The sequence below is a fragment of the Leuresthes tenuis genome, unplaced genomic scaffold (genome assembly GCF_036924035.1).
Source record: "Leuresthes tenuis unplaced genomic scaffold, fLeuTen1.0.hap1 SCAF_20, whole genome shotgun sequence".
Classification (NCBI taxonomy): domain Eukaryota; kingdom Metazoa; phylum Chordata; class Actinopteri; order Atheriniformes; family Atherinopsidae; genus Leuresthes; species Leuresthes tenuis.
In genome coordinates this window covers 13520360-13538044 of record NW_027325374.1, presented here as the reverse complement: position 1 = coordinate 13538044, position 17685 = coordinate 13520360, and the positions used below count along the sequence as shown (strand labels likewise).

Sequence of the window (17685 nt, the reverse complement as noted above, 5' to 3'; positions counted from 1 at the left end):
CTGCAGTCAGGTCCGTTTTGACCTACAGACTATATATGTATATATATATATATAAATGGTGCTCTCTCTTGTGTAAAAGTTATGTATGCCAGGTAAACTTACAAACCCCCCATAGCAACACAGATGCAGGCTTTTTAACTGTGTGCTGAATGGTCACCCTTGCCTTTAATCTGGAGGTCATGTGGCAGCCATATTTTCTAAAAATAATTCCATAAAATGATTTGTCAGACCACAGGACATTTTTCCATTTTGCCTCGGCCTGTCTTAAATTGGCCTTGGCTCTGAGAAGGTGGTTGTGTTTATGGATCTTTCTTTTTATTCTTCTTCGCTTGAGACTTTCAACTTACATTTGTGCAGAACTATTTTCATTGACAATTGTTTTCAGAAGGGTTCATGAGAAGTGATTAATACAGAATCGTGTCTGTTTTCAGTGCAGGGTCATCTGACGGCCCAAGGATGATACCAGCATTCCGTGACTGTTGTTCAACCTTGTCCCAAGCTAAGATTGTTCCCAATTCTCTGAATCTCTATGTGATATTCTTTAGATTCTCACATTTGTAAGTTCAATTAAATTCAATTCAATTCAATTTTATTTATATAGTGCCAAATTACAACAATTGTCATCTCAAGGCACTTAAATAATATAGTCCAATTCAAGCCAATTGGAATTCAGTTCCAATCACTGATCACTGGTCAACAGTTTGCACACACTTACTTAAAGGTGTATTGAACCCCTTCCACAGCTTTACTTCCAAAAGACACAGCCTCTCTAAGATGGTCTTTTTGCATTCTTTTCAAATCTGTATTTCAAACAATGTTCTGACTTTTTCCAGAAATAGGGCTGTAAAGATAATGTAACACTGTCACACACATTTATTAGAGTACAAATGTTCCATGGGCAATACATTTATTTCCAAAAAAAAATCCAATTCCGCAAGCCAACTCAAAATGGCTTGCTTTATGTACAACAAATATCAAATGAAGCAATACATCTTCGGTTGTTTATAGTGTTTTGAGTTCTTGCATTTAGAAAAACATCATTACATGATTCTTAATCTTTGCATAGCTAAAAAATCTTCTGAGAACTGCTTGATATTGTTTTATTTCCAGTATTCTATATTCTTTTTTCTTTTTTTTGCTTGTATTGTGCAACAGTCTATTTGTTAAAGAAATTCAGAGGAAGACAGCATCAATGCTAATGCATTATTGTAAAGGTGTAAATTACTGTCTGCGGCGTCCTCGGTCATCATTGACCCGACATCATTCTTACGAACTCTGCAAGGAAAGGAGGACAGGTTAATTAGTTTAATGTGAAGTGATAAATGCGATTACATTTAGGTAAACCTGACAACATTTACATAAAGTATGTACTGTATGCTGATGAGAGTCGACTTCACTGTTGATGAAGGCACTGCTGATGTTTAATGTCACTACAGATAAAAAAAAAAGTTTGTACCTTCAAAGTCTACTGTGCCATCTCCATTGTCATCTGCCTCTTTCACTATAGAGTCGATCTCTCTGCTGCTCATGTGCTCGCCCATCAGCTTGGTCATGGCTGCCCGCAGCTCCGCCGTAGTGATCTCTCCATCTCCATCCATGTCGAACTAACCACAAACACAAGACAACAGGAAAACTGTGAGATTAGTGAGTTGCTTAATTTGATGCCACCACATTCAGAGCTGGGGAGTTGGAAATCTGCTTATCACAAGGCCAGATGGTTGTTCCTTTTAGTTTCAGTCTCACCTCTTTAAATGCATCTTTGAGCTCCTTTACACCAATCATCCCAGCTGTCTCTGCCAGGAGCTTTGGAGCCATGAGTTCCACGAAATCCTCAAAGTCCACTCTGCCACCAACTAGAGTGGGGAAAAGATGCAAGAGCACACGTCAACATTAATTAATTATCACATTTTACAGTTTTTATTACAGTTCTGTCTAGTTTTCTATGCTTCATGATATACGCATTAACATTAATGTGCAAATCAGCCACAACATTCTACTGTTTGGTTCAGTGAGGACTCACGGTTCATATTGATATTTTGGCTGAGCTCAATCAACTCCATCTCAGTGGGCATGTAACCCATCGTCCTCATCAGGTTCCCCAGGTCCTTACAGCTGATCAGCCCATCCTTGTCTTTGTCGAACTCATTAAATGCATCACGCAGCTCTGCAGACAAAAAAGGGGACACAAATGAGGATATGACATGTGGAAAGCCAAGGAAAAAGCTGCCACGTATGTGCAGGTCAAGGCGACACGCAGAGAGGTGAGAATTCAGCTTACCATCAATCTCATCGTCAGCCAGCTCTCGTGACTGTAAAAACAAAAATGAATTGCTTAGGCAGCGTGCTATATGGACTTTCGTGAAAAACAACAACAACAAAAAAGTTGTGCAGTGTAAAACATGGCTACTGCTGAAGGCAACAAATGAAACACATTCAGAAAGACAATTTACCACACAATGAACACGTCCAAGAAAATATCCAGAATCGAAATATCCTGCAAGAGATTAAAACTATGCGGCCACCCGACAATGGGCTTCCTGTCAGCCAGGGTCATCGCTGGTGTTTGATTGCAAACAGCAGGTCCAAATTCTTTTGGAATCTGTCTCTTTTTGATCCTGTTACCTGTCAGGTTATAATCCTATCAGATCCAATCAGCCTTTCACAGCTGTTGACCCACCTTCACTGAAATCCACAAAAAATACAAAAAAACAAAAAAAAAACTGGAAATGTCCTTTTAGTTTGTGTACTTACTATGTTTTTCCCTCCTCGCAGGAAGATGCACGCCGCACCAAAACTCATTTCTGCAAGAGGAAATAGAGTGTGATGTGGTTAGAAAAAAAGTTTGAAAATCTTTCACAGTTGTTGGAACATGAAACACTGAAAAAAAGGAAGTGCGGTTATCCTGTAAAATGCCTTGAGAGGTCTCAACCACCTCTGTCACCTAAATAACAAAGTTACAAAGAAACGCCACCATATGAATGTTTGCTCACCTTCTTCTGGTGATTTCTGCAAACGCGTCACACATGTGGCTGAGACACAGCAGCTGACCCCTGAAGCTCAGAGAGCCCTTTTCTCTTCTCCTTCTCTTTCTTACTCTTCTTCTTAGAATCAGATCCGTCCCTCTTCAGCCAAGACAGCTTTTCCTCTCAGAGCACAACAAGCCTGCCTGCTGGGATGCTCAAAGGTTGTATGGGTTTGGGTGGGGCTGCATCCAGGGTTGGATGCTAGTGGGGGAGGAGTTGGTGGCGTGACAGGGAGACAGCAGGATCATGTATGAGCTAAAGAGATGATGCCCTGGTTTCCAGCTGAGTGGTGACATCACTTTGTAAATGATACTGCGACCTGAACCAGAATACTAAGGAAAACAGTATCAGTTAACAGGTTAAAGTGCGCTCTTATTTGTTGACGGGTCCTCCGTTTACTGTGAATTCACTACAGTAAATACCTCTCTAATTCAATCAGATTTTATACAAAACTGAGTTGACTCCTAACGTGTCCGTCAAATAAGCCGTTTGATAGTTTCATCATTTGATAGTTTTCATCAAGTTTTAACATAAGTGATTTAGTTTTTCTCAGAAAAGTATGGCAGAGCAAAAGGTGACATCTAAAAGTTGCTTGTTTAGTTCAGTAAAACCCGTTTCAGGGTATTATCAAAAGATTTTGTTCTCAAAACAGGGAAATGGAGCAAAACTTTACTTTTGAGATTCTGGAAGGAGAAAAAAATACATTTTTGACCCATAACTGACTTCAGATCATTATCTGAATAGTTGCTGTTAGTGTGGATTGCTGAAAACAGAATTGCACAGCTTTTGCATACTAGAAATCAATATTTTAAAACTTCAAATCAGTTTGTTGTGCAAGTTTTTATGCCACGGTAACAATTCCTTTTTAGCCCCTCTGCTGCATTTAGTTTGATTTTATTTGGCTTCCTTTTGTTTCAGGTCATTTTCACGGACTTCCTGATTATTTGCTACTGCATATCTAACAAATGTTAGATTAAGTCTGGTCTCTTTTAACTGTTTTATGGATGATCCAAATCTATTTGCCCCTGAATCTAAATACTAATGGTTCTTCGGAAACATTAGGTCTTGAATGAAAATAAGACTGAGATAAAAATATTTGCACATCCAAACGGTGTGGACACTCTCGCTTCCAGACCATTCATTCATCCCTCTGTGAAAAGGGATTTATCTTGATATTGTTTTTAAATTTACAAGCAGATGTTCTCACTTGTTAGATCTAGCTTCTTTCACTGGAGACTCGTAGTCAAAGTAAAGATATAAAGATGCACAGAAGGTGATACATACTTTTTTTAACATGTCATCTTGGTTTCACCATCCCTGCAGGTTTGATACATTTTAATATATTTTACTATTTCCAGCATTATATTTATTATTTGTAATGTTTTATTTGATTGCAACTGTTAAATATTACTGTTAAAGTCATACCCTTTTACTTTGTGCAGTACCTTGGTCAACTTGTGTTGTTTTAGATGTGTTTTATGAACAAACTTGACTAAATCATTGGTTGGCCATCATTTTCTTTGTATCAATTTTATTTCCGTTTTTAGAATTTTATTACATCTATAGTTCACAGTGTGGCTTGAATGGAGGCATGTTAGTTATTTTAACATTTTCTAGAGATACTTTGCATATGCAACACAATGACAAATAGACAACTAAGTATCAGATATAATTTCTGTCTTGCAATCAGGCGACTAAAATGGATCAGGATAGCCGTCAGAAATTTTTATGGCACTCGTTGAATGTACATTGTGCACCTAAAAGTTAACCTGTCGATTATTGGACATGGAGGAAATCACATTTATCACGTTATTGTTTATTTAAACAGTCCAAACTGGATGCTTTGGCTTTTTCTGATGAAAAACATACAACAGCATCCCAGTGATACAACAGAGATGTGGGTGGATCTTTTTCAAAGATATTACTGCAAAAACCGATTTTTGGGTATATTAAAAGGTCACAGACTCTGACAATTCCACTGTGTGGTAATCTTCAACAGTATTTGTTAGATTTGTGTGACAAGAATAACTTTATACCTTAAGATACCTGAATGTTTCAAACAGCAGGGCCAGCAAGGATGTTGACGCTGACTCTTAGTTAACTGAGCTGAGACGGAGACACATCCAGTCCTGATAAGGTGCATGTCATCAGCTCTGAACTTCTTCCTTCTGAGTGCTCCTCTGTTATGTAAATGTTTCTAAAATCTGTTTGCATAAGAAGCTTAATCCGCTGTGCCACACAACAACAACTTATATCGGTTTATTATCTATTTTTCTTTCCTTGTTGCAGTGGACCTGTTAAGGAGGTAATGCAAGTCCAAATCCACAGCTGTGAGAGGATGTCTGTGGAATAAAGGGCTGGAGGAATGTGGGTGAGCAGTGAGACTGAAAACGGAGAGGAGGGGAAGGGAGTCTGGGTGGTAAAAGGTTTAGTATCGGTTTAATTCTGGCAATGAGAGACATGGTAATGGGAGTTAGGGGGGGGGTAAGGACATGTGGCATTGTTTTATGAGTTTAATGCTGTTCCCTCACATAAAAACACATGAACTATAAAACTGTCCTGATTTTGATCCAGCAGGCCTGTTCTTAAAAAACAACAACAAAAAAAATCCTTGTTTACGTGTATTTACCAGAAAATTTTTCAGCAGCAGTTTGTCAATTCTGGTGCATCACAGCTTAGCGAGCAGCTTAAAATGAAAATAAATAAAGGTACAAAGGGGGTGGTGGTGGAGGGGCTTATTTTGTTTACGAGGTCTGTCTGCTGAAATGCAAAGCAAAGAGATTACACCTCATGGATTACATAAGCAAACATCGTATCAGAGAAGTCATACGTGTGGCTGTGATTACATGTGAGTGGAGATAACATGTCATCAAATCACCCCGACAGAAGGAAAAGTTCATTAATTCTTTAGCACACTATATATTTTTTTAAATAATCCCAATATGTTACAGAGATAATCCCAATAGTAATTTACAGCAATTAAGAAATGATGATGTCATCTGGATATATTATGCAACAGCATCAGTCTATAGCATCATAATTAGGGGAAGCATGACATGATAATCGGTCATCTGAAACACTGGGCAGTTTTAAAATGGATCCATGGATTTCCGTTGTGACATTTGTTATGATATAAGAGCAGAAGACATGCAGTCACATCACTTCCTCTGATGGTATCATTAAGAGAGGCCTGCATAGTTGTTATATGGATCAGTTTTTTTCATGCAAGAAATGCAAAAAATGTCTTGCACTACACCTCAGCAGCCTAAACAACTGGAAAAAAGGAGATCCAGTCCTCTTGTTGGGCTGCTGCATCCTGTGATCATCAGCAGCATTTGCATTTCAGCCAATAGTCAGAAACAGTGAGATTTTTGTTTCTATTAGTTTTTTGACCATTGCATGCAAAACAGCAAATTCTTAAGCATACTCTGTGACAGATAGAGACGTAATTGTGCTTGTTTATTTGTTAGATTAGGCATAAATTCTGTAGAATTCTGTTCATTCCGCTCATGAGGGGCTTCTGTGATTTATTTCCAAGAAATGTACAACATCATCACACATGATTTCAGTACAGATGACATATGATGTAAGAGTTTATTCACCTTTTTCAACCAGTAATCATCAGTATAAGCAGCAACCACACACTTAACAGCCAACATTTCCTAATAAAACTATCTGCCCTGAACAACCATCTGGAAGACAGCTGTTACAGCACATTTAATTTAAATTTAATAGATATATTTAATAGATAGATGGATGGACGGAGTAAAAATTAGAGATTTGCCCCACTGGCTGCGTCTAATTATTTGATCAGAGCTGCAGATCAAAATGTATTATCATCTTATCAGAAATTTTACAATATTACAAACTATAGACCTCAATAGAATGACCATATTTCACATCAACTCTACCTCTACTTCAGAACTGAAAGCCTGTACTCACTCACTCCATCACTATCCACCGCTAAATCCAATTCTACCATAAGAAGCCTGCAGTATGTAACATCACAGGAGGGATTTTCTCCTTTAGCAAGTCTTTCTTCAGCATATTTCATTACTTCTGAAGTTGAGTTTCTGTGCACTGACAAACTACTTCTGCTTTTTCTTTCAAGTGAATCGTGTAATATTACTTACACAACTCTGATTATTGGCAAAAGACAACAACTACAAAAAAAACTGAAAACAAAGACTAATGGTGGAAAACTATTCAAGTGTCTTGCTGAAGTACTGTCATTATGAAGTATATTATGAAGTTGCTTCACTAAAAGGGAAAGTCCTACATGCAAAACCCTACTGAATTAAAGTATGACGGTAAAACCAGCTAAATCTATTCAAATGTATGCATTCAAAATGCATTTGAAATAAGTAAAGAAAACATGTCATAGCACTCACTTTGCAGAAAAACCTTCCTCATCAATGTTTTATCATAATTCATTTTTTATTGTCATGATGGTCTTGGACTGACATGACTGTTTGTTTTGATGTTGTCTTTTATAGTGCTTTTGAAAATGTTGAAAATTGAGCATATTCATACGTTTTACAATGTGGGTACACATTAAACACATAATGAAAATTTGAATTACTAAATGGAAATATAAAGATACACTTTAATTTTGGTATATATATGTGTCTCTCCATCTAATTATAATTGTGTACAATGTAATTTAGTTCTCTCTGTTTCTGCATGGTTATTCATTTCATGTCTCTAGTCTATAGTTCTGCTGCTCTTTTGTGATGATAAGGATCTCTTTTGAGTCTACTTTTGGTCATTCATTTCTTGATTTGTGCCTCTTTTGCAACCCGTTGAGTTCAGTTTTTGTCTCTCTTTGGGATGTAAGTTCCGTATCTGTGATATGACCAGAGACACCTGACGCATGATATCATCATAAAAATGTGACATCTTCCCGTTTTACAGTGGAAGCTATGGTTCATTTATTGTGTAATGTTGTGGCGAATCTGGTTTGCCACACGGGGATAGTGTTATTGAACACTCGCCTGCTTCTGAAGCGTCGAAGAAGAGCTCTTCCGTTTTCCTCTCGGCTCCCGCCCCGCTCCGCCATCATGAAGTCCTGAACAAAAACGGGTGAGAGTCGAGCAAAATGGGGATAACACGAACTGGAGATGAAACTCACTAACACAGTAACGAAATGACATTGCGGAGCGGAGGGTGGTGGATTTTAATGAATCACTTTCCCGTTAAAAACGTCCCAGACAGCTGCTGCCGTTACGTTATTTAGTTAGCATTGTTGCTAACAGCGGCCAGAGCTAGTCCCTGATTTTCTCTGGCAGACAGCTCTGCTTCTCGCTGGCTGGCTAGGTTAGCTGGCAGGCGTCAGTCAGCTAGCTGTCAGTCTGACAGACTGGCACTTCACTCATGTCAAGTCGCAACGACGTGATAGCTGTCCAATTGACTGGGAGCATCAGGATGGAGAGGAGTTTAAGTAAACGCATCGGGCGACAGAATGTGGTTTTTTCGTGTTGAGTAGACACCAGAGCCGAGGGAAAGGGGAGTGAAACCAATCTTTTCCAGCCAGGCCAGTCAGCTAGCTCCAGAGCTAGCTACAGTGGATCCCAAAAGCCACGGTAAGACACGTTATAAATCATTCAAAGCAGTTGAATGCACATTTTTAGCTCTGCCTGCAGGAAAGCATCTAGGCAGCGTATACAACCTAATCAATTTTCAACCTCAGAGACGATGACAGTGACATGAAAGCTTGGTTTTGGCCCTTAAAACCCGGCCCAGAGTTGTTGTCGATTAACTGTTGTGTACATGTCATTTGCTAAGCAGAAGTATGGATTTGCCTAATTGCTCAGCCAAGTGTAAAAAAGCCATCTAGCTTGTTTAGCTGAGATGCACACTTATGATGGTCATCACTAAATTCGGATGAATGCGTCTCTTCATGACCACCCAAGGACAACATGCATTTTTGTTTCCCATTTCATGCTCTCTGTGCCCCAACGTTATAAATGTATTGTTGGTTTAAGATATGAAACTGGATGAAATCACGCATTGTGGCACCGCTTGTCTCTTCCTGTGTTGTCACCAGTGTGATGTGGTTGGGCTCTTAAAAAATAGATCAAGAGCTTCCCTTTGCCTTGGTTGTGATATTTGAAAAGCTTTTCTTTCTTTCTTTTCTTTTCTTTAAAAAAACCATGCTTTTCCTCTTTGAAGAAGCGAAAGGGCTACACAGGAATAACAGATTCATGTGAATTTTAAAGAATTTGGGTGTACTGGGTTTCTTAGCTGAAGTTGTCATCCACATCAACTCTTTGACAGAATCTTAATAACCCATGAGTTACTACGATATGGGCTGTTTCATTAAGCTATGAATAGCGATATCTGACATCTTTGCAGGATTTCAAAAAGCTGATGGATACCAATATCATCTCATGGTATGGGGTGTCGTAAAAAACACCTGACCCCGTAAAGCATGATGGCAAAAAATGATCATATCAGTTAACAGTCTGAGCGTTATCTGAGTGTCTAAGAGATATTTCATTCAGCGCTGCTGTAATGAACACTGCTACTTTGGCTGCGTTACCATAGCCGCTCAGAAATCCTTTGATTAGCTTTTCGGAGGACTATCAAATGATGTTGTGGTTGTAGGTTCCTGTGCTTCAGAAATGCATTAAAATCTTGTGGTCACACTGTTCCACACAGTAGGGAAATCGTGGGCAACTTAATGGTTGGAGGTGTTATGGTCTGCTGTACAGTGTTCTGATGTCTGCTGCTCATCATGGGCATGTTGTTCTTGTGTTGCAAGTCATTCAGATGGAAAGCCTTACTCTGAAGCTCTTCCTGAATGAACTTCAGAGGTCACACCTTCTGCCTTTATTGTACTTTTCCCTCGTGCTTATGGATATATATTTTTAAGATGCGCTCGTGTCACATTGGGATTGTTGATACTCCCAGATTTCAAACCTGAGAAGTCCAGTGTGGTTCATGCTGTATTCTCACATTTGATAGAGTTTATGAGGAAGATCAAGACCAATCTTAAGTAGTTATGTCAACGTATTTCTGCTTCTACTCTTTAAAACAAACCATTCAGTCTGACTGATCATTCGGCCTTGGCATGCTGTGTCGTGGCGATGGTCACGTTGCTAAGTATGCAGACGGGTAAAAGATCAGTGAATGATCTGTCAAAATCATTTGCTGGAGGCTGTTTTCGTTTTAGCATAGACTAAAAAAAAATCTGAAGCATTTGTGTGGCTTTATCTAATCATACTGAATCAAGCTGGAGATGGATGATAAAAGAAATAAAACCTACAACAATAGCTTGTGGGAAAAATATGCTGCATCTGCTATCTTAACATCCTGAATCATTAAAGTCATAATTCAGTCCATGAAGCGGTTATATATTTTCTTTCTTATTTGCAATTCGATCCTCCGAGGCTAGAAATATAACTCGCTTTATCTGGTGAAATTATTGTACTTGTACACATGAACTGAAGGGATTTGCTCCACTGACATGGAACACTAAACTCTGTAAGAAGTTGCAGGTTAGTGTGCTGGTAATTTAGTGTTAATGTTAAAAGAATACGTTTAACTAATATGTGAGGTGCTCGCTATAATTGCTATACAGATACTGGGACACTGTATACTCCTGCAGATATTCCTCTCTAGTTTGATCTGGCTTGATTTGGATGTGAAACCCTTTTTGTGTTTGGCTGCTGTGAAACGCTTCCCTTTTTCTTTTCCTTTTTTTCCAGTTTTGGTCTTCAGTTGAGCTAAGGGCATATTTTACTTCTGCGGGGTACTTTAGAAGAATTACATATGTGTATAAATTTCTCCAGAATTCCAATTGGGCCAAATATATGTGACAGACTGGTCCATATTTCCTTGCAACTCCTGTATCTCACACAATAGTTTGTAATCCTTCCAAATAACAGACGCTCACCCAGCATGTTTCCTCCGTTCTCAACAGGCGCTGGCCATGCCGTCGAGTGTGCGGGCCGGGAACCTGAAGGACCCGGAGGTGGCTGAGCTGTTCTGCAGGGAGGATCCTGAGAAGCTCTTCACGGACCTGAGGGAGATCGGCCATGGGAGCTTCGGAGCAGTCTACTTCGTAAGTTGCTTTCATTGGTGTTTGGTTCTGTGAAGGGATGTGGCTGCAGCATTGGCCATAGTTGGCAATGATGTGGATAAATAAATCTTTTAAAAGCTGGAATTTGTTCTGTTCGATTTTGTAGGTGACAAAGTGTCAACAGTACACTGCTTTCTTTTTCTGTTTTTGTCTCCTTGAATGTCTGTCCTTGACTATGAGTGTAAATGTTGTCATTACAGAAATGTTGTCTCTTGTTTCCCAAATAAGGGACATGGACCATATCTTATCTGAGATTAAACTGTAGCCAGTGCTTGCTAGGTTTGTAAAATTATCTAATTTTTCAAATCATGGCGAAAGACCCTTCAGCACAGTGCAGATTAATCCGTATAGAGAGGGAGATTTTGCATTTGCATAGGGAAAATTCACAATCCAATAAACAACTATAAGATGCTACCTACCCCTACCGTGCTGAAATGTTTGGCAGTTGCAGTACACAACGCACTCCTCATAAGTGTGTAGGACTGAGGCCTTAACAAATAAAATCTGAGATACCTTCCTGACTTGGAACTAAAATATCTATATGTTGCATGAGGTCTTAATTGGTTAAACAGAAAAAAGCCCATTGAAGAGTTTAAGATATATATTTTTACAAACTTTAAAGTGAGTCAGGAGGGAAACTTCAATCATCAGACAGAAGGAAGTGTTGTTTGTTATGGAAATAACTCGATAATGATAAAACCTGACTCATCTGTTCTCGGTGTTGCAGATAGAAGTGTTCTGTCACATGCATTTGCACAGTTTAATGCCACTCTCCTCGGTCTACTTGAGATTTACATGCTTGAAATGTAGGAATTTGGTTGCGTTGGATTTGTATGTATTGTGCACTTTGAAGTGTGGAGATAGTTTGTGAAAAACTTTTTTTGTTTGTTCTGTTTTACTGTTAGAAGGAAGTTGGTCATTATTTCTTCTATTTTATAGACAAGAAAATCATAATTGTAACTATTGGTGGCACTGATGGCAGGAGGCTATGAGTAACATTTTTATTGTATGAGCCACAAAGCTACAGTATGTGCAGTTTGCGAGGGGGATGAAGTGATAGAACGGCAAGGCTGTTTTTCACATCGTTTAATTTTCGGTCTCATCATACCATTTAAATGCACTCTTTGTAATATATCTTACAGAGGACAGAGTGGTTGATGTTAAGGAGTGATGAATACAGCACCGAAGAGTAGTTTCCATCCACTGGTAATGCTGAAACTGCTAGTCACAGACGGTGTTGGTCTGAAAATGAATGAAGGTAATGATGGTGGTTCTTGTAAGAGCACAAGGTGGACACAAATTAGCTGAATGTGAGAGATAACAGGAGAGAAAGGGGGGGGAAAAAAAAAAAATCCAGTGTGAGTCAGGGACAAAGAACAAGTTGCCAGTGGTGGATGAAAAGCCCTGTTTAGTGAAGGGTGAAAAAAAGCTATTCAAGGATGAAGAGATGGACCGGAGAGGAAGCTCGGCAGAAATTCTTTTTATGTAATAGTGATCGCTTTGTTGTGTCCAATGTAAAAATGGATGATGAATCATTCTGTAGCTCTAATGCTTTGTGGGGGGAAAAAATAAAAAATGTTTCGCTTGTGCTGCCAACCAGCAGTTTGGAACCGATGCCAAACCTAAAGTCAAACAGTTGAAAAGATACGAGCTTGTCTGCTACTTATAGAAAACCAAGTCTATAACAAACACTCGTCGCTTCTGTTTTGTCTTCTGTCGCTTACTCTTCCACATTAGGCCCATGACATCCGCACAAATGAGGTGGTGGCGATCAAGAAGATGTCCTATAGTGGGAAACAGTCCAATGAGGTAGGACCTGAGAACTGAGAACATGTAATTCATGATATGACGTAGATATGAGAGCAGGCTACATGCTAAATTAGTTTGCTCATCATTGGCTGTGGCTTTGTTCTGTTCCAGAAATGGCAGGATATCATCAAGGAAGTGAAGTTTCTCCAGAAACTGCGCCACCCCAACACTGTCGAGTATCGTGGCTGCTACCTGAGAGAGCACACAGCATGGGTGAGTGTGTGTGTGTGTGTGTGTGTATGTGTGTGTGTGTGTTTTTCTGTCAGTCTTAATTTGATTCTGCAGTAGGCATAAACTGCATCATTTTGTATGTAAAGACATGTAGTTCATGATGAACATGGGTCCCAGGGCACAAAACTTCTTGCTCAGAAGCATAGTGAGATCAATTGTAGCAGCCGCTTCAAAACAGTTCAGACTATGACCACAGGAGATTTTTTTTTGGGGACTGTGGACAATTTTGTCGAGATAGTGGTAGCCGTGTTATCTGAATAGAGCTCAGTTGATGCAGGACAGCTGCTATGTTGTGTAATTTACAACGTTTTATCAACAGCATGTGTGTGATGAGGCTTGATGAATGATTTTTGTGTAAATATCATTACAACATATTTGAACATGTCAACTATACTGTCGGGCGAGTGGAAATCAACGTGCATGTCAGCGGAAAAGGGTTCAAAGCAGCATTTCATGTTAGCACACGTTGGCTTGTGAAAATGGCTTTCATGGCGTCATCAGTTTGTCGTGATTCTGTCAGTCATCATTTTATCACTGTGGTCCATCACTGCTTTATTCGGTTTTCCGCACGGACAGTGACAGAAGACCTGTTCCACGTGTGCCTTTAAAGCTGGGTTTGATGCACCTTTGTTGCACGTTGGTGTCATTTGCAATGTACACAGGATCAAACTGACCTGTCGCTGATGCCCCTCTGAGCTGGCAGGGGAGATGGTAAACTGTGAAGAGGGAACGATTGGAAAGTGCTGTTGCTTACTTTATTAAGAGAATATGTAAGGCTGCTTTAAAAGAAGATTATGATTATGCATTCCAAAGAGAGAAAAAAAGCAACCATTTGCTCATTTAAGACCCATATCATGTGGAACATGATGCAAAATTGTTGCGAGATCCTTCATTCACAACTTCTCAGAAAAAGTATGAGGACGCTCGCTCAGACATGATGCCAACAGCTTCAGGGGCTATTAGATCAGTGGAAATTGGGATCTGTAAATACATTTCTTCTTTTGAACTCTCGCAGTCAAATAAAGTTGGTTTACTTCGTTTTCTCTCCTTTTCTTTTTCCCCTCAGTTTCCCCTTAACACTCACTCTCTCAGACGGGTGGACAATAGCAAAGCCTGGCTTCATCTATAATGCAAACACAAAAACATGAAATGTCAACTGCTCGTCCTAATGTTGATACTAGTCGACTTCCTCATTTAGTTTGCAAATATACTTGCCACAGAGTCTGTCTGAGTCCGACTAATCTGCATCTGTCAGCTCTGCTCCTGTGAAACAAAATGATGTGGAATTAGTATTTGATTTAGCCTCGAGTTCCTTCTGGGCAAAATGAGTTTTTAGCTCCAGAGATCATCTTAAAGACCTTGGCTCCCGGAGAAAGTTAATGTAGTGGAAAAAAACCTCTTTCAAATTCAAATAACCAGTCAGTGTGTCATTTTGCATCCATTATTTATTGTACATATTGGAAGCTATTCTAAGTTTGGTGGAATCGTTGATGTAATATCAATATGCAGGGCCTCTTGATAATGAACCTTATTTATAAACATATATGCCTCACACAGCAGCAGATAAGAAAATATCATGAATTACTCTGGAACAAAAGTCCCATCCTTAAGGGTCTCAGTCAATATAAAGGCTTATATGGTATTAAATAAGAAGGTGAGAGGCCACAAAGAGCCTTCAAAGTGAATTGTAAGCTCTTAAAATAAGTTTTAAAACATACTGGGAGCCAGTCCACGCAGGCTAAAACAGGAGAAATGTGCTGAAAAGTCTGGCAGCTGAGTTCTGTGCAGTCTGTTGCTCTTGAGCCTCTTTCCTACTGGTCAAAACTAAACATAAGAAGCGAACAGTGTTTGTTAAGCATTCACTCGTCTGTCAAATAACGCTGCAGTTGTCAGAAGTATTAATCGGCTCCGATGGGAACATAACATCCTGGTAAAGGATGCTGCACTCTGCTGTTGGTGTGGCCAAAGCTTCCTTTTTCTTTAAAGAAGCACACATTTACCGACTATAAGTTGTCACATGGATGCTCTGAAACTGAAAGCAACAACTCGTGGGCAAAGAGAAAAGCATTTAACCCTGAAAAGTGGTGGTAGTTACTGAACTTACCTCCAATAATGTGGCTGCGTTACAGCCTTCAGAACATGCTGCTTCTGGCTGTTAGAAAAGGATTTAAGTGGCCCATGTACCAGTGTTTCATAAAGACAGTTTAAACGTGATACTTTTGGTGTAAAGATTGTTTTAGGCATTACAAAAGAAATGTACAAAAGCTCTCCCACTTGTGTAAATGTCACATGGAAAAAGGGCTCCTAATGTATAAACCTTTCTGCTCTGTCCTGTGTGCTAACCCCTCTGTTTCTCCCATAGCTGGTGATGGAGTATTGCTTGGGTTCTGCCTCTGACCTCCTCGAAGGTAAGAAGGAGTGAACAGAACACAGAGTTCATGAAATATTTCAGTCATTCAAACAAACAGCACTTCATTCCCTCTTATGTCTCTCTTCACCCAGTCCACAAGAAACCCCTCCAGGAAGTGGAAATAGCCGCCATAACTCACGGTGCATTGCAGGGATTGGTGTATCTTCATTCCCACAACATGATTCACAGGTTGCACCCCTTTTTGTTTTTCACTCCTTATCTTTTCTTCTCTTCTTACTTGAGACTAAACTAAAACAGAGGAGAAGGCACAGACTTGAGTGCAGCCTCCAGCACTCGTGTGTCTCTCTGTGTTGTGTTCCCTCATTTTTCCTGACCTGCCATTTTTTCCTATCTGATTGTTTTTTTTTTTATCTTTCAGGGACGTGAAAGCAGGAAACATCTTGCTAACAGAGCCAGGACAGGTCAAACTGGGAGACTTTGGCTCTGCCTCCATCGCTGCTCCGGCTAACTCTTTCGTGGGAACACCTTACTGGTAAACGCTTCTTTGTTCCTGCTCATTACACGGTGTCATTGAGTCATGGGTTATTTCTCGTGGATTCAATAGAATTACTTTGAATTAGAATTTAGCACGGCTTCACCACTGTTCATGAGGTTCCTGCTTTTAGAAAAAATTCTGCATATTCTTAATCTTGACCAAACACAAACAGTGTAGACCGTCAGCTATGATTACAAGTGCAGGTGCACTTTGTATAGCAGTAACCAGAAATCTAGCTACTTTAATGACAATTTCCTTGTTTTATGCATGTGTGTGTGACTTAGTCACTTTCATAACACTTTTTGAGGAAGCTACGCCAAGGCTGTATATGTATATACATCCTCATCTTATTTACTTTAATTCTTTTCAAGAAAAAATGATTGAGGTGTAGTTGATCGGCCTCAGAGGTCCCCAGCTGGACCCTCGGAAACCGGATGCAGATCATAAAAAGGTGGCTTTTTGATGCTACACTTACTTTACTTCTTCTGGGATCCTGTTTGCCTGTGCTCCACGTATCGCCAAGTGAAACGGTTCCGTCCGGATGTGGCAGCCTCAAAGTCCGAATCAAATTCATTCAAAGTTTATAAACTTCCCACTTGAACAGCTGGAACCAGCTGCCGTGTGTTCCTGCCAACCAGCTAACCCTCATAGCACTGCATGAGTCCACTTTTCAGCAGGTAGAAGTTACTGTTGTTGCTGTGCAGGAAGCGGCTGCCTAACCGCCTTAACATCTATTACTGAACTATTGGCTGAATTGTTGTTGCGCAATTGGTTTCCTCCATGCAGGATGGCCCCTGAGGTGATCCTCGCCATGGATGAGGGGCAGTATGACGGAAAGGTGGATGTGTGGTCACTTGGCATTACCTGCATAGAGCTGGGTAAGAAATGGCCATAAAGTGGTCCACCAGGGATTCTTTGGTCTTCACAAAGCTGAAGTCCTCGAAACATTTCCTCTCCTCTGGCTCTCTCTCTTTGTCATGCTGTGTTGTGTTTTGTCACTCTCTAGCGGAAAGGAAGCCTCCTCTGTTCAACATGAATGCTATGAGTGCCTTATACCACATCGCCCAGAATGAGAGCCCTGTGTTGCAGTCTAATCACTGGTGAGAGATGTGGAACCTTCTAAGACTATGGGGTCACAGCATGTGTTTTTTTTCATGGTGCAGCAGGATAAACTTTACAAGCTTCTGTCACGCATCATAAAAATCGCAAATGATTATCATCACATGTGCCTTTTGATAAAGAGTTTTTTTTTATATATATATTTTTCAGGTCGGATTACTTCAGAAATTTTGTGGACTCCTGTTTGCAAAAGATTGCCCAGGACAGACCTACCTCTGATGTGTTGCTCAAGGTACAGTTGAAATGTTGGATTTTGGGTTTTAACGCAGGCTGAGCCTTGAGGTTGTTATAGTTGAGAATTATAGAGAGAAGCTTATATTCAGATGACAATAAATTATGAAATCATTCAATAATATCAATGATTAGTATTTAGTCCTGTGGGAATGATGCACATGGTGAGCAGGGATCAGAGAATGCTTTTGAGATGGTTGCATGTACGATCCACAGTCATGAATCATTTAAAATATTTTACTAAACCTCTCTCTCGAGTGTTTAATACACCATGAGGAGTCTC

At 39.8% G+C, this 17685-nt stretch overlaps 2 protein-coding genes across 4 annotated transcripts in view; one reads left to right on the top strand and one right to left on the bottom strand.

The window, feature by feature from the left end:
• Positions 1-1143: 1143 nt before the first annotated feature.
• cabp5a (calcium binding protein 5a) lies at positions 1144-3326 on the bottom strand. Its single transcript, XM_072373350.1, has 7 exons — positions 2991-3326; positions 2752-2801; positions 2279-2309; positions 2021-2164; positions 1744-1853; positions 1457-1604; positions 1144-1275 (listed from the first exon to the last, which is right to left on the bottom strand). The coding sequence occupies exons 2-7, from the start codon at positions 2797-2799 to the stop codon at positions 1247-1249; spliced, it is 510 nt and encodes a 169-aa protein (XP_072229451.1). The 5' UTR covers positions 2800-2801; positions 2991-3326; the 3' UTR covers positions 1144-1246.
• Positions 3327-8023: 4697 nt separating this feature from the next.
• The window catches only part of taok2b (TAO kinase 2b), a 24742-nt gene continuing 15080 nt past the window's right edge, over positions 8024-17685 (top strand). The window contains exons 1-10 of one of the 3 annotated variants that reach the window (XM_072373416.1): positions 8024-8605; positions 10948-11088; positions 12844-12915; positions 13027-13128; positions 15509-15554; positions 15649-15745; positions 15936-16049; positions 16839-16930; positions 17059-17152; positions 17322-17403. In XM_072373416.1, coding sequence (XP_072229517.1) covers positions 10957-11088; positions 12844-12915; positions 13027-13128; positions 15509-15554; positions 15649-15745; positions 15936-16049; positions 16839-16930; positions 17059-17152; positions 17322-17403 — 831 coding nt within the window. In that variant the 5' untranslated portion in view covers positions 8024-8605; positions 10948-10956. The remainder of the gene's footprint in view (positions 8606-10947; positions 11089-12843; positions 12916-13026; positions 13129-15508; positions 15555-15648; positions 15746-15935; positions 16050-16838; positions 16931-17058; positions 17153-17321; positions 17404-17685) is intronic. The other 2 variants (XM_072373414.1, XM_072373415.1) reach the window with 2 other exon arrangements.